General features: G+C 33.3%; 1 protein-coding gene across 1 annotated transcript in view; it reads right to left on the minus strand.

Annotated features, from left to right (window-relative positions):
- Window positions 1-2,073: 2,073 nt before the first annotated feature.
- Window positions 2,074-18,340, minus strand: part of LOC139526337 (ankyrin-1-like) — a 44,257-nt gene continuing 27,990 nt past the window's right edge. Inside the window, exons 10-11 of the mRNA XM_071321471.1 lie at window positions 3,641-3,742; window positions 2,074-2,181 (exon numbers count right to left, since the gene is read on the minus strand). Of these exons, the coding sequence (XP_071177572.1) occupies window positions 2,074-2,181; window positions 3,641-3,742 (210 nt within the window). The remainder of the gene's footprint in view (window positions 2,182-3,640; window positions 3,743-18,340) is intronic.

An 18,340-nucleotide genomic window follows, 5' to 3' on the forward strand; every position in this document is an offset into this window, starting at 1 on the left:
TGAATCAGATGGGGATACTTAAAAATTCCAAAGATCTTTTAGAGTACATACAATCTAACTCTCTTTCATCTTGTAACAGTATTAAAACATTTGACTTTTCTACTCTTTACACAAGTACTAGTATTCCACATTCTAAACTAAAAGACAAATTGAATGAGTTGGTATTGCTTTGCTTCATACAAAAAATGGCCAACGTAAATACTAGTATCTTGTCTTAGGGAGGAACAAATCCTACTTTGTAAAGGATCACTCTGATTCATACAAAAAATTCTCTGAAACTGATATTATCAAGATGCTTGATTTCTTGATTCACAACATATTTGTCACGTTCGGAGGACGTGTTTTTCAACAGACTGTCGGCATTCCAATGGGAACAAATTGTGACCCTCTACTTGCCGACTTGTTTCTTTATTTTTATGAGGCTGACTTCATGCAGGAACTTCTTAGGAAGAAGATAAGAAGTTAGCGATATCCTTTAACTCTATATAGATGATGTTCTTTCACTAAATAATTCAAAATGTGGTGACTATGTGGAACGCATCTATCCCATCGAACTAGAGATAAAGGATACTACAGATACAGTTAAGTCGGCCTCATATCTTGATTTACGTCTAGAAATTGACAATGAGAGTCGGCTGAAACCAAAACTTTACGACAAAAGAGATGATTACAGCTTTCCAATTGTGAACTTTCCATTTCTAAGTAGCAACATTCCAGCAGCACCTGCATACGGGGTATATTTCTCCCAATTGATATGATAGTCCCGTGCTTGCATTTCCTATCATGATTTTCGTGATAGAGGGTTGCTGCTCACAAGGAAGCTATTAAACCAAGAGTTCCAAATGGAGAAGTTGAAATCATAAATTTTACGGACGACATCACGAGTTGGTTGACCGTTATGGAATAACCGTTCGCGAATGGTATCGGATATGTTCCTTACGTCGTAACTACAATCCCCTTATCTTTCATAAATGTGACCTACCGAATTAGACTATTTACCGGATTTGTTATCACATAAGCAACACGACGGATGCCACATGGGGAGCAGGATCTGCTTACCCTTCCGGAGCACCTGAGATAAAATAATATAACTCTAATAATCTAACATTTTCGTATAAAAAATGACCTTTCTGTTATGATTCTTACTTTGATAAATGTATTATATATTGCCTGGGCAAGCTATTTTAATGACCGCATCATCTAAGTTCAGAACTTGACTTATTTTAATCAATTAAAATGGAAAAACTATATAGATATCAAAATATGTAGTTTGAGTGCCGATGAAATAGCTATACATCCAAGTCACAATACTGTCTTCAACACGGAGCCTTGGCTCACACCGAACAGCAAGCTATAAAGGGCCCCTCAAATTGCAAGTGTAAAATATATCCAATATGTCTGTATGAATTACCAATACATTTTCTTTCAACTTTATATAAATTATGATAGAAAAGTAAGAAAATAGCTGTTATTAAAGTTAAAAAATATAAATATGTATAAAAAGATCAAATTGATGCTTGTACCAATGATCATACATAATGGGATGAATAGATAAATACATAAGGAATGATCAATATCATATAATGTTTGATTTCTTTTTTATTTTAATTTCCACCAGTAAGTTAGCGAGTTATGATAAGTGGACCCTGTGGGTTCATGTAACAGAGGATTTAAATTTGAAAAAAGTTATCAAATTGTTCTCACAAAGATACCAAAGGTACGCCCAAAAAATCCATAAGTCGAAGAAAAAAAACTGAAAATAGAATGACATAAAATAAATTAATACACGTTTACCATACATCGAACAACACGGACCTAACCCAAAAGCAAGGGATACGATTATGTGCTTCAGAAAATTAATGGTGTCTACATAATTTAGCTTTATTTTCCCCTTTCTGTTTACAACATTCAATTTCGCTTGTTAAATTAATAATAAGTGCTTAGAAAAGATTGGTACAGCTAATCCGAAAATCAGATTGAGATGTTAATTGTTGGCTCAACGATTTAATAAACAAAACATATGACACAATGAAAGTTGACAACACATTCACATACCCATATACTGTTCATAATTTATACCTTATTCTCTTGATTGGGATCTATCTTTGATGTTTTGAGTAACAATTTGACCATTTCGAGTTCTCCACCCCTTACAGCTTTGTGTAAAACAGTGTTGCCATCCTGTAATAAACAGTTGTTATTTTTACAGTTCTTTCCAATATTCTGCTAAACAATCAAATTGTGTTACGGGTATATGTTATGTTGTCAACAATTCGTGGGTATCGAGTTTGATCTCACTCGAATATCAAATTGAATGTTTATTTTTCTGCATAAAAACAACCATTGCCCCAACAGCAAATGCATTAAATAGATATACGAAGATGTGGTATGAGTGCCAATTAAACAGTTCAATATCAAAGTCACAATGTTAAACAGTAAACCATTATAGGTCAAAATACGGTCTACACGAAGATTTAAATCACACCAGACAGCAAGCTATAAAGAACTCCAAAAATGACTAGTGTAAAACCATTCAATATTTCTGTATGAATGACTAATACATCTTCCTTCAACTTAAACTGCTTTACAATTGGATTTGGTAATAGTTATAATGATAGGAAAATTTCGTAAAAAATTATTATTAACGTTAAAAAATATAAACATGTATGAAAAGATCAAATGTGTGCTTGTAACAATTATATGCATAATTAGATGTATAGACAAATACATAGGGAATGATGGATATAAAATGATTTGCCTTTTCTGTCTCATTTTATTCTCCATCCATAAGTTAGATTCTCTGATTCTCCAAAGCTCTGATTTCTTTCACGGATTTGGCTATACGTTTTGGACCTTTTGGATTATAGCTCTTCATCTTCTATATAAGCTTTGAATTGCAAATATTTTGGCCACGAGCATCACTGAAGAGACATGTATTGTCGAAATGCGCATCTGGTGCAAGAAAATTGGTACCGTTAACTTTATTAGAGTGTTACAATACGTGGACTCTGTGGGTTTATGTAACAAAGGATATAAAGTTGAAAAAAAGGATGACAAATTGTTCTCCTGAATATACGACAGAGTCGACCCAAAAACCTAAAATCGAAAACAAACTGACAACAAAATGATAATCTTAAAACCGTTTACCACACTTTGAATATAAACATAAGACTGAGCAACACGGACTTAATTCAAAAACACGGGATACGCTCATGTGCTTCAGAAAAATAATGATGTCTTAGTTTCATTTTACTTTTTTAACAGTATTCAATTTCACTTGTTCAATTAATTGTAAGTAATTGTAAGGAAAGATTGGTATAGCTAACATGATGTAAATGTTTGACTCAACGTTTTGATAAACATAACATATGACACATTTGTTTACTGATTAAACTTGGTTCCATCTCACTCGAATATCCAATTGTATTTTTTCTTTTCTTCATAAAACCACCATTGTTCTAACAGCAACTGAATAACATAGTGTAGATGACCTTGTATTCCTTGCGAAGATTGTACGTCTGTTTCCCTTTAAGGTATAAAGATTAGTTGTAAGTGGTTACTTAAATGTAGATTAAGGCTGATGATTGTTTAGGTCGAGTACGCAACGTTTGAAAATCGTCGTAAGTAGTACATTCCATACCTCATATACTTTCTTAGGATCTATAGATGTTCTTTCTAATAACAATTTTAAAATTTCGTATCGTTCTTCTTCTGCAGCTATGTCAAATGGGGTGTTCCCATGCTAAAAAATAAATTTTGGAAATGTTACGAGGTTCATTGAACTTAAAGGGAATGAAGAAACATGTACAAATCAAAGCTGAATTTTGTTGTAGGGAATAATTCATTTTGATACTTCAATAAAATGTTGCACAATAACTCAATTCAGAATATACAATATAAAATAAAATTATGTTTGCCTAAAATGTTTTAGTACATTGCGTTTCTTTTGAAACAGTATATTTGCATTAATCTTATTTTGTAACTTTAATAAACAAAACATGATCATGGTCAGGTATTTTCATCTAAATTTCAAAAGATTGCAAGTTTTCTTATCAAAAGTCGGCAGTTGTCCTTGTTTACTCCAACTCTCTCCACCGAATAATACTGTCGCTATGATGTGGCTATTGTCACTAAAAGTGTTTTTAAACATGTTACTCACCAACAAACTAAACAACCAACATAATACTGGTAACTCTCATATAATAACAGTTAACCGTGGAGATTATTACGGACATCCCTCAAAACAGAGATATAAACCACCAATGACTACAATTGTGCACAATATTGTAGAAAACAACATTAACTAAGTATATTAGTTCAAAAACAGAAAAAGGAAATTATTGTTGTATGTCTACAAGTTACTATTATCTTCTTTTGGAGTTACGACGATCTTCCGTAAACTATCAACAGCTATGTTTTCGGTTAAAAGGTCACATATGATATTAAGAACGCACATACAGGTTTAAAAAAGTATTTGATTATAAATGAGCATACACCATAGAATGTATTATAAATTTTGTTCTAAAAAAGATTGATGTAAAATCCACAGTAAGCACTAGGTGTAATACAACCATTAATTTTCCCCTATTAGTCTTTGTAAAATTTGCACTTTTGAAAAAAGTGTGTAAATGTGTCTTTATTTCAAATAAAGAAAAATACATGGCTTAAGTTAAGTCTTATCTTGTCCAGTACTATGGAAACAAAATCACATTTCATTGCATGTAAGAAAATAACCATCACTGGAAGTTAACCAATCACATGTCCCCTCTTATTTAACATGTGTCTAAGCTTTAGTAACCATATAAACCCAAGTTTCTAAAAAAAACTCTATAGAAACCCCTCATTAAAAAAGTATGGTGTTTTGAAATATCCAAGGTATATGGTTATGACCCAGAAAAGTGTTATTGCAATTTAATGAAGGTTTCATTCCCTACAACTGTAAAATTCGTGGAAATATTCTTTTTCGATCTATTTTCGTATGTAACCGGGTGTGACATACTATGATTTGGTTGTACTATTACTACAGAAGATGTCTTAGCTAAAAAACTAAATATGACTTTTACTCTTGTTAACCTGGTTAGTTCAAGCATTCCTGTCATTTTTTTGTAATAATCAGTTCAAGAGTGTGAGAAACATTTTGTGTAATATTATAAGACAACATGTACAGATCAAAATGTTTTCGAAAAATTCAAAGCAGCCATTATCATGATAGAATATAGTGTGAAATAATAAATTATCAAATATTCATCTCATCTGCACTGGGGGGAAACGGCTGCTCGTTACTTTCGTTACGTATTGCCCGATATGGCAGGTGACAAATAGAATATCGAAATAATGGTTTTATACGAGGTGACTTTGAAGATAGCGTTCGTAACGTGAAGTTGTTACATAGAACGGCTGTCCTTTACACCAAAAGAACAAAAATTAGCAGAATGTGTACATCACGTATATGACTTTATGACATGTATTTTTTGAACAAAAAATTCTAAGCTCTTCTTAAATAGCAAAATGTACGCATCGAAATGTTGTATTGCAATTTTATTTGACCAGCAACAAAAAGACAGATCACTGGATAGAGCTCAGACACATAATACGAATGGCAAACATGGACGTCTCAAACAAAAGGTACGAATGATACCAGAAGGAGAGTCAATAGACGTCTAGAAATGAATTGTAATCAGTTAATTGTAGAAATATTCTTTTGGGATTCTGGATGATATCTTTTCATAACCCCTTACATAATGCGGCCTGTTTTAGCTGTCACTGGAAATATAGACACGGTACGATAAAAGGAATGTTTTGCCCCCTCTCCAAACAAGTTCATATTAATATCAGTGATGGTCTTAGCATAGAAACTTGAGAAAAAAAAAAAACAATGATTTTATTGTGTTCCGGCGAAAGGAAGGTTGCCTAGAAATAGTTTTCATTAAGACTGAAAATTAGCACATATTAATTGCTTCATAAGTACAAATTTAAATATTTCTATATGATAATATGAAGAACTTGAAGTCACAAGTCAAAAATCACTTTGATATCGTTTACTATATGCTAAAAAACTACCTATTCAACATAATCATTGCTTACATTGTAGCAAGGTTAAACGATGGGTGTTTGTCCCCTCTGAAGTATGTATTTTGCAGTTGTTTGAAGAATGTTCTTTCCATATGGTGTTATATTCAGATAAACTTTCATAATCATCTTTACTCGTAACAAATTCCAAATGGAGCATAGCAACACACATGTTGCTTAGCAACAGCAAACATATATTTGACTTTAGGTTCACTAAAAATCAATTAGCCATTTTATTGAACAAATTAAATTGAATGCAATGCAGATTGTCTGTTAATGAACAATTGTAATAGTTAGAAATAAAAAGTTAGTTAATTGTTGTTAACTTTATGCTGATCATTAACTTCGCTACATAACAAGTGCATATAGCAACCGTCAAATAATGGGTTCTTTACGGTATCTGATGTATGAATTTAGTTATTTATAAAAAATATTACTTTCTGATATGAAGTTACACTATAATGTTAACATATAGATTATCATTAACGCTTTTAGACAACTTCATGTCGAGCTTAGAAGATATCAACATTTTGCCTAGCAACAGCAAACATTTGTTTTTAAATAGAAGACAACTTCAAACCGTGTTTCAATGTGGAGGTCTTTTCATGAAAATAATAATATAAAATATTTACTAATTAAGGGTGGGCCTGAAAGATATTTAACAGTTAAAGGAATGAACGAGACGCAACTTGTACCATAAACAGACCTCGTCTAGAATAAAATGTCTAGTTCAGGCTATTTAGAATAAATATGATGTAGGGATGGGGTGTGAATAATTAACGGTGCATTTTATAACGGGGATTTGATCTCGAAAAATTAATTCTTTGGTGCAGTAAAAAGAAATTTATATAGCCTATAAGAATATATATGGTTTTTACCTAGAAGTCAAGGTGAAGAACAAAACATCAATTATTATAACCTTGAGATCAACAGTATGGGTCATGATAAAATAAAACTGTTTTGATATCGCATGATTATACACTGTATGCCAACTTTCATAAGTCAATGTCTAAAAATTAAATATGTGCCGACCCGGACAAGTGTGTATAAAAATAAAATCTAGAAAAAGAATTAAAAAAAGAAGACTAAAGTTAAACATAATGTATCCATTCATTTCATCTTGGAAGCCAGCAAAACATGATAAAGAAAAGTGAGAACTGTGCACGAAATAAAATTGTGTTTTTTTTCACGATGAAATGAAATATCTGGAACATCATTTTATATTTTTTTTAAATTATGATGTGGATACTCGCAATGAAGAAATCTTTTCTGAAATAATTTCTATCAAAACGTTTGATTTTTCAACCCTGTATACCACCATACCCCATGTGAAATTGAAGAATCGCATGAAAGAAATAATCCACAATGCCTTTCAACATAAAAATTGTAACATACGCTATAAATGTATTACTTTGGGATATCATAAGGCAAATTTTGTTAAGAGTAAACACAAGGGTAAAACATGCTACACAGAAGAGCAAGTGATAATTAGGTCTTTCCACTTTTCTGTGGAAAGACCTATTGTATTTGTTCTGATTATTATTATTAAGTCTTTCCACTTTTCTGTGGAAAGACTTATTGTATTTGTTCTGATTATTATTATTATTATTTTTTTTTTCCGCCAAATTTTGTTCTTGCGATAAATGTTTGTTTCGCAATATGTCGCTTAGATATTTCTCATATTGTATCGTATAGTTTATGCGCTTTTAAATTTCACCCTGCTAAGACGAACAATTTTCTCTGTAAGAGTTATCTCCCTATTCACTGTTTATCATGTGTGTGCATCTCCTTCGTAACAAAAAAAGATAGCGACAAAATTCTTTTTACAAATTGTTCGTTACATCCTCAGAAAATTTTGGCGAATTTGGATCAAAGCGATTCGATGAAATTTTATAGGAGTTATCTATCTTTACGGAATAAATTTGTCGGTATGTTTTTTTAACTCATAAACCGTTAACCGTATAACCCTGGAATGTTTTTATTTGAGTCCCCTGATTCCTAACTTAGAAAATTAGGTCAAGGTCAAAGGTCAAGGTCATATTTTAGATTTTCATATGTCTTTGATTTCCCTATAATTCTTGAATGGTTATAGATACAGAAAATTTAAGCAGTGAAAAATGTTAAGTACTTCAAGGGGCAACTTGTTTACATTATGACTATATTGATTTTACCATCATGTAAGGGACATAACTCCCATCGATGGTTTTTAAAAAGCCATATTTAGGCAAAACTCTTAAACAAAGGTCCTTGACCCATAGGGTCTTTTGCAATGACCTTGTGGAGCAATGACCTTGACGAAGGTCACAAGGTCAAAGGTCAAGGTCATCAAATTATGTGGTTTTGGCACTATTTAAACAGCTGTATGTGTGTTTGAATTTCAACCAACCAACCAACCAACCAACCAACCAACCAACCAATCAATCAATCAATCAATCAATCAATGTTTCCGTTTCATGTGTTTGATACGGGATTCAAGGTCTCTTTTTTTTCGCTTGTTTTAATTGAGCCTATCAAACGTGTTTAACCAACATGTTTAACAAATATGTTTAACTAACGTGTTTAACCAATATGTTTAACCAACGTGTTTAACCAACCAACCAACCAACCAACCAACCAACCAATCAATCAATCAACCAATCAATGCATGTTTCCGTTTCATGTGTTAAATACGGGATCCAAGATGTTTTTTTTCGCTCGTTTAAATTGAGCCTATCTAACGTGTTTAACCAGCCAACGTGTTTAACCAACGTGTTTAACCAACATGTTTAGCCACCCACCCAACCAATCAATCAATCAATCAATCAATCAATGCATGTTTCCGTTTCATGTGTTAAATACGGGATCCAAGATGTTTTTTTTTAGCTCGTTTAAATTGAGCCTATCTAACGTGTTTAACCAGCCAACGTGTTTAACCAACGTGTTTAACCAACATGTTTAACCAACGTGTTTAACCAACCAACGTGTTTAACCAACGTGTTTAACCAACTTACCAACCAACCAACCAACCAACCAACCAATCAATCAATCAATGCATGTTTGCGTTTCATGTGTTAAATACGGGATCCAAGATGGTTTTTTTCGCTTGTTTAAATTGAGCCTATCTAACGTGTTTAACCAGCCAACGTGTTTAACCAACCAACCAACCACCCAACCAATCAATCAATCAATCAATGCATGTTTCCGTTTCATGTGTTAAATACGGGATCCAAGATGTTTTTTTTCGCTTGTTTAAATTGAGCCTATCCAACGTGTTTAACCAGCCAACGTGTTTAACCAATATGTTTAACCAATGTGTTTAACCAACGTGTTTAACCGACATGTTTAACCAACGTGTTTAAACAACCAACCAACCAACCAATCAATCAATCAATGCATGTTTCCGTTTCATGTGTTAAATACGGGATCCAATTTTGAGCCTATCCAATGTTTTTAACCAATGTGTTTAACCAACGTGTTTAACCAAAGTGTTTAACCAACCAACCAACCAATCAATCAATCAATCAATGCATGTTTCCGTTTCATGTGTTAAATACGGGATCCGAGATGGTTTTTTTTCGCTTGTTAAAATTGAGCCTATCAAACGTGTTTAACCAACGTGTTTGACCAACGTGTTTAACCAGCCAACGTGTTTAAACTACATGTATAACCAACGTGTTTAACCAACGTGTTTAACCAACCAACCAATAAATCATGCATGTTTCCGTTTCATGTGTTAAATACGGGATCCAAGATGTTTTTTTTTCGCTTGTTTAAATTGAGCCAATCAAACGTTTTTAACCAGCCAACGTGTTTAACCAACGTGTTTAACCAACATGTTTAACCAACGTATTTAACATGGTTAACCAACGTGTTTAACCAACCAACCAACCAACCAACCAATCAACCAATCAATGCATGTTTCCGTTTCATGTGTTAAAAACGGGATCCAAGATGAGTTTTTTTTCGCTTGTTTAAATAGAGCCTATCCAACGTGTTTAACCAGCCAACATGTTTAACCAACGTGTTTAATCAGCCAACGTGTTTAACCAACATGTTTAACCAACGTGTTTAACCAACCAACCAACCAATCAATCACTTAATGTATATTTCCGTGTTATGCGTTTAATACGGGATGCAAGGTCTCTTGAGGTCCTTTTCCCCTTGTTCTAAGTGACCCTATCAAACGTGTTTAATCAACCAACCAACAAACCAACCAACCAACCAACCAACCAACCAATCAATCAATCAACCAACTAATCAATCAATCAAAATGTATGACTGTTTATTTATGACAGTTTATTGAAGGAACAAACTCTCAATTATTCAAGAAAATTTTTATTTTATTATTGTTCTTACGTCTCTTCTGAAAAAAAATCCACATATTCTCTGAAACTACAAGTCCAATCGACCTGAAAATTTGCAGTCAGCAGGGCATACATGTACTGAAGGTTCATAAAAAAACTTTTTGCAGATATCTCTCAAGACTTTTCCTAGAAAAAAGAAATGGCAATGCCGTAAAAATCGCTTGCTAGGTCCGTAAATCTCAGTAAAAACCTACAATAAAATGTCCGCTCCGAGATTGAAATACTAATCTGTGTTACAAACAGGTGCTGAAAAATGGACATCATCAAAAAATAATCATTAGATGTGTTTTAAAGTTACACCGGATCGATTAAATCCAAAACATGCACTGCTGGTGAACTGTGATCAAAATGTCAATTTCCTACAATGACAAAAGAAATTACATTGTGTACATTCCATCTCTAGACATGTTGTCTGTTCAAGGTCCCGACCTAAAAAGAAATTAAAAGACTAAGTTTTTCTTAATATAAACCCGCGTCACGTGATGTCTCCTCAATCTTGCGCGCGCGCTGTATCTAAAATAAAAGAAAAACTTTCCAAACTAAACACGAAACTTCTCCGGTAACATAATAATATAGACCCCATACCAAAGCAAACAAACAAACAAATAAACAAATACCCCCCCCCCCTTTTTTCCAAATCAATCAATAAAAAAAAAATCAATTATCCATTCATCAGAGGGGAAAGACTGCCTAACAATTGTTTTCAAAACAATTGCTTTATATTTATTATTATTAAGTCTTTCCACTTTTCTGTGGAAAGACTTATTGTTTTTGTTCTGATTATTATTATTATTATTATTAAGTCTTTCCACTTTTCTGTGGAAAGACTTATTGTATTTGTTCTGATTATTAAGTCTTTCCACTTTTCTGTGGAAAGACTTATTGTATTTCTTCTGATTATTATTTTTTTTTTTTTTTCTTCCGCCAAATTTTGTTCTTGCGATAAATGTTTGTTTCTCAATATGTCGCTTAGATATTTCCTATATGGTATCGTATAGCTTATGCGCTTTTAAATTTCACCCTGCTAAGCCAAACCAATTTCTATGTAAGAGTTATCTCCCTTTTCACTGTTTACCCTCTGTGTGCATCTCCTTCGTAACAAAACAAGATAGCGACAAAATTCTTTTTACAAATTGTTCGTTACATCCTCAGTAATTTTTGGCGTATTTGGATCGAAGCGATTCGATGAAATTTTATAGGAGTTATCTACCTTTACAAAATAAATTTGTTGGTATGTTTATTTAACTCATAAACAGTTAAACGTATAACCCTGGAATGTTTTTCTTTGAGTCCCCTAGGTCCTAACTTAGAAAATGAGGTCAAGGTCAAAGGTCAAGGTCAAGTTCTCAATTGTGACTTTTGCTTGTTTTTGCATTTTCTCCCTCACTTTGAAAGATACATATGAAAGAACAAGTGCAAAATGTCTGCTTAATTGTAATGAAGATATGCTACATTTAGTCTTATACAATTAAATGGCATCTTATAGGAGTTGGTGCCCCTGAAATGTCTTGATATGAGGTTATTTGATTATAACTTCAATTATGTTCATTATAAAGACATTTGACCTCATACAAAAGGTTAAGTGACAAATGACCTTGAAAAATGGCTACCGGAAGTTACCTTGGGAAAACCGGAAGTAGTTTTTTTTGCAGTTTTTTCACATACAAGTACTCAGAATTTATATATTTTGTCATATAGATACATAAACTGATTACTGAAGACTAAAAATGACTTCCAACAAACCGGAAGTGACCCATTATCACCCATTTTACATACAAATGTATATAGAAACTATATATTTTTGAAATCAGTGTGAAAAAAGCTATCGTATGAGACCGGAAGTAGCATATTATCTCCCTTACATCACTCAAAAAGATAATTAAACCATTACTTATCTCATCAGTATGAAGAAACTACCTTCTTATCCAAATTTCTTTGTTGTGGAAAGACTTTCAATTGTTCTCTGAACAATTGGTTTTTAATTATTAGGTCTTTCCACTTTTCTGTGGAAAGCCTATTGTATTTGTTCTGATTATTATTATTATTATTATTATTATTATTTTTTTTTTTTTTTTCTTCCGCCAAATTTTTTTCTTGCGATAAATGTTTGTTTCGCAATATGTCGCTTAGATATTTCTCATATGGTATCGTATAGTTTATGCGCTTTTAAATTTCACCCTGCTAAGCCGAACCATTTTCTTTGTGAGAGTTATCTCCCTATTCACTGTTTATCATGTGTGTGCATCTCCTTCGTAACAAAAAAAGATAGCGCCAAAATTCTTTTCACAAATTGTTCGTTACATCCTCAGGAATTTTTGGCTAATTTGGATCGAAGCGATTCGATGAAATTTTATAGGAGTTATGTACCTTTACGGAATAAATTTGTCGGTATGTTTTTTTAACTCATTAACCGTTAACCGTATAACCCTGGAATGTTTTTATTTGAGTCCCCTGGGTCCTAACTTAGAAAATTAGGTCAAGGTCAAAGGTCAAGGTCATATTTTAGATTTTCATATGTCTTTGATTTCCCTATAATTCTTGAATGGTTATAGATACAGAAAATTTAAGCAGTGAAAAATGTTCAGTACTTCAAGAGGCAACTTTGTTACATTATGACTGTATTAGTTTTACCATTATGTAAGGGACATAACCCCCACTGATGGTTTATAAAAAGCCATTATTAGGCAAAACTCTTAAACAAAAGGTCCTTGACCCATAGGGTCTTTTGCAATGACATTGTGAAGCAATGACCTTGACAAAGGTCACAAGGTCAAAGGTCAAGGTCATGTACATATGTGATTTGGGGCACGACTTGAAGAATTTTATGTGTGTTTGCCAACCAACCAATCATGATCAATCAATAATGATCAATCAACAAATCATGATCATGATCAATCAACCAATCATGATCAATCAACCAATCATGATCATGATTAATCAACCAATCAATCATGTTTCCGTCTCATGTGTTTAATATAGGGTTCAAGATCTCCTTTGTTTCTTTTTCGCTGTTTCAATTGACCCTTTCAAACGTGTTTAACCAACCAACCAACCAACCAACCAACCAACCAACCAACCAACCAATCAATCAATCAATCAATCAATCAATCAATCAATCAATCAATCAATCAATCAATCATGATCAATCAATCATGTTTCCGTCTCGTCTCGTGTGTTTAATATAGGGTCCAAGATCTTTGTTTCTTTTTCGCTGTTTCAATTGGCCCTATCCAAGGTGTTTAACCAACCAACCAACCAACCAACCAACCAACCAACCAATCAATCTATCAATCAATCAATCAATCAATCAATCATGTTTCCGTCTCGTGTGTTTAATATAGGGTCCAAGATCTTTTTTGTTTCTTTTTCGCTGTTTCAATTGGCCCTATCCAACGTGTTTTACCTACCAACCAACCAACCAACCAACCAACTAATCAATCAATCAATCAATCAATCAATCAATCATGATCATGATCAATCAATCATGATCATGATCAATCAATCATGTTTCATGAAAAATTGAAATTTAATATTGTTCTTGCGTCACTTCTGAAAAAAAAATCCACATGTTCTCTGAAACCACAAATACAATCGACCTCAAAATTTGCAGTCAGCAGGGCATACATGTACTAAAAGTTTATAAAAAAACTTGGTGCAGATATCTCTCAAAGCTTTTCCTAGAGAAAAGAAATTGCAATGCCGTAAAAATTGCTTGCTAGGTCCGAAATTTCAGTAAAAGCCTACAATAAAATGTCCGCTCCGAGATTGAAATACTAATCTGTGTTACAAACAGGTGCTGAAAAATGTACATTATCAGAAAATAATCAATAAATGTGTTTTAAAGTTAAACCGGATCAAATAAATCCAAATCATGCACTGCTTGTAAACTGTCATCAAAATGTCAATTTCCTACAATGACAAAAGAAATTACATTGTGTGCATTCCGTCTCTATACATGTTGTCTGTTCAAAGTCCCCACCTAAAAAGGAATAAAAAGACTATCTTTTCGTTATTATAAACCCGTGTCACGTGATGTGGCGCGCGCGCTGTACCTAAAATAAAAGAAAAACTTTCCAAACTAAACATGAAACTTCTCCGGTAACAATAATATAGACCCCATACAGAAACAAACAAACAAACAAACAAACAAACAAACAACCCCCCCCCCCCAAATTCAATTAATTTTAAAGGGGGAAAGACCCCCTACAATTGCTTTAAAAAAGCAATTGATTTATATTGTAAAAAACCTTTTTAACCATTCTGTTCCGTTAATAAAAAAATAAAAAAAATCTCCCCGAGACCCCCTTTTGCCCCCCCCCCCCTTTTTTTTTAACCCTCCACTTACAACTGAATATAGGTTGTGTGCTATCTATATATATATTCTATCAACGGAAAACGAACGACAACTCCAGTTTTTTCCATATTATTAGGTCTTTCCACTTTTCTGTGGAAAGCCTATTGTATTTGTTCTGATTATTATTATTATTTTTTTTTTTTTTTTCTTCCGCCAAATTTTGTTCTTGCGATAAATGTTTGTTTCGCAATATGTCGCTTAGATTTTTTTCATATTGTATCGTATAGTTTATGCGCTTTTAAATTTCACCCTGCTAAGCCGAACCATTTTCTTTGTAAGAGTTATCTCCCTATTCACTGTTTGTCATGTGTGTGCATCTCCTTCGTAACAAATTAAGAAAGCGACAAAATTCTTTTTACAAATTGTTCGTTACATCCTCAGGAATTTTTGGCTAATTTGGATCGAAGCGATTCGATGAAATTTTATAGGAGTTATGTACCTTTACGGAATAAATTTGTCGGTATGTTTTTTTAACTCATAAACGGTTAACCGTATAACCCTGGAATGTTTTTATTTGAGTCCCCTGGGTCCTAACTTAAAAAATTAGGTCAAGGTCAAAGGTCAAGGTCATATTTTAGATTTTCATATGTCTTTGATTTCCCTATAATTCTTGAATGGTTATAGATACAGAAAATTTAAGCAGTGAAAAATGTTGAGTACTTCAAGGGGCAACTTTGTTACATTATGACTGTATTGGTTTTACCATTATGTAAGGGACATAACCCCCATTGATGGTTTATAAAAAGCCATTATTAGGCATAACTCTTAAACAAAAGGTCCTTGACCCATAGGGTCTTTTGCAATGACATTGTGAAGCAATGACCTTGACAAAGGTCACAAGGTCAAAGGTCAAGGTCATGTACATATGTGATTTTGGGCACGACTTGAAGAATTTTATGTGTGTTTGCCAACCAACCAACCAACCAACCAATCATGATCAATCAACCAATCATGATCATGATCAATCAACCAATCATGATCATGCAACCAATCATGATCATGATCAATCAACCAATCACAATCATGATCATGATTAATAAATCAATCAATCATGTTTCCGTCTCATGTGTTTTATATAGGGTTCAAGATCTCCTTTGTTTCTTTTTCGCTGTTTCAATTGACCTTATCCAACGTGTTTAACCAACCAACCAACCAACCAACCAACCAACCAACCAACCAACCAACCAATCAATCAATCAATCAATCATGTTTTCGTCTCGTGTGTTTAATATAGGGTCCAAGATCTTCTTTGTTTCTTTTTCGCTGTTTCAATTGGCCCTATCCAACGTGTTTAACCAACCAACCAACTAATCAATCAATCAATCAATCAATCAATCATGATCATGATCAATCAATCAATCAATCATGATCATGATCAATCAATCAATCATGATCATGATCATGATCAATCAATCATGTTTCATAAAAAATTGAAATTTAATATTGTTCTTGCGTCACTTCTGAAAAAAAAATGCACATGTACTCTGAAACTACAAGTCCAATCGACCTGAAAATTTGCAGGCAGCAGGGCATACATGTACTAAAGGTTCATAAAAAAACTTGGTGCGGATATCTCTCAAGACTTTTCCTAGAGAAAAAAAATGGCAATGCTGTAAAAATCGCTTGCTAGGTCCGTAAATCTCAGTGACATCCTACAATAAAATGTCCGCTCCTAGATTAAAATACTAATCTGTGTTACAAACTGGTGCTGAAAAATGTACATTTTAAGAAAATAATCGTTAAATGTGTATTAAAGTTACACCGGAACAATTAAATCCAAAACATGCACTGCTTGTGAACTGTCATCAAAATGTCAATTTCCTACAATGACAAAAGAAATTACATTGTGTGCATTCCGTCTCTATACATGTTGTCTGTTCAAAGTCCCCACCTAAAAAGGAATAAAAAGACTATCTTTTCGTTATTATAAACCCGTGTCACGTGATGTGGCGCGCGCGCTGTACCTAAAATAAAAGAAAAACTTTCCAAACTAAACATGAAACTTCTCCGGTAACAATAATATAGACCCCATACAGAAACAAACAAACAAACAAACAAACAAACAAACAACCCCCCCCCCCCAAATTCAATTAATTTTAAAGGGGGAAAGACCCCCTACAATTGCTTTAAAAAAGCAATTGATTTATATTGTAAAAAACCTTTTTAACCATTCTGTTCCGTTAATAAAAAAATAAAAAAAATCTCCCCGAGACCCCCTTTTGCCCCCCCCCTTTTTTTTTAACCCTCCACTTACAACTGAATATAGGTTGTGTGCTATCTATATATATATTCTATCAACGGAAAACGAACGACAACTCCAGTTTTTTCCATATTATTAGGTCTTTCCACTTTTCTGTGGAAAGCCTATTGTATTTGTTCTGATTATTATTATTATTTTTTTTTTTTTTTTCTTCCGCCAAATTTTGTTCTTGCGATAAATGTTTGTTTCGCAATATGTCGCTTAGATTTTTTTCATATTGTATCGTATAGTTTATGCGCTTTTAAATTTCACCCTGCTAAGCCGAACCATTTTCTTTGTAAGAGTTATCTCCCTATTCACTGTTTGTCATGTGTGTGCATCTCCTTCGTAACAAATTAAGAAAGCGACAAAATTCTTTTTACAAATTGTTCGTTACATCCTCAGGAATTTTTGGCTAATTTGGATCGAAGCGATTCGATGAAATTTTATAGGAGTTATGTACCTTTACGGAATAAATTTGTCGGTATGTTTTTTTAACTCATAAACGGTTAACCGTATAACCCTGGAATGTTTTTATTTGAGTCCCCTGGGTCCTAACTTAAAAAATTAGGTCAAGGTCAAAGGTCAAGGTCATATTTTAGATTTTCATATGTCTTTGATTTCCCTATAATTCTTGAATGGTTATAGATACAGAAAATTTAAGCAGTGAAAAATGTTGAGTACTTCAAGGGGCAACTTTGTTACATTATGACTGTATTGGTTTTACCATTATGTAAGGGACATAACCCCCATTGATGGTTTATAAAAAGCCATTATTAGGCATAACTCTTAAACAAAAGGTCCTTGACCCATAGGGTCTTTTGCAATGACATTGTGAAGCAATGACCTTGACAAAGGTCACAAGGTCAAAGGTCAAGGTCATGTACATATGTGATTTTGGGCACGACTTGAAGAATTTTATGTGTGTTTGCCAACCAACCAACCAACCAACCAATCATGATCAATCAACCAATCATGATCATGATCAATCAACCAATCATGATCATGCAACCAATCATGATCATGATCAATCAACCAATCACAATCATGATCATGATTAATAAATCAATCAATCATGTTTCCGTCTCATGTGTTTTATATAGGGTTCAAGATCTCCTTTGTTTCTTTTTCGCTGTTTCAATTGACCTTATCCAACGTGTTTAACCAACCAACCAACCAACCAACCAACCAACCAACCAACCAACCAACCAATCAATCAATCAATCAATCATGTTTTCGTCTCGTGTGTTTAATATAGGGTCCAAGATCTTCTTTGTTTCTTTTTCGCTGTTTCAATTGGCCCTATCCAACGTGTTTAACCAACCAACCAACTAA

Source organism: Mytilus edulis, chromosome 6 (genome assembly GCF_963676685.1).
Source record: "Mytilus edulis chromosome 6, xbMytEdul2.2, whole genome shotgun sequence".
NCBI lineage: Eukaryota > Metazoa > Mollusca > Bivalvia > Mytilida > Mytilidae > Mytilus > Mytilus edulis.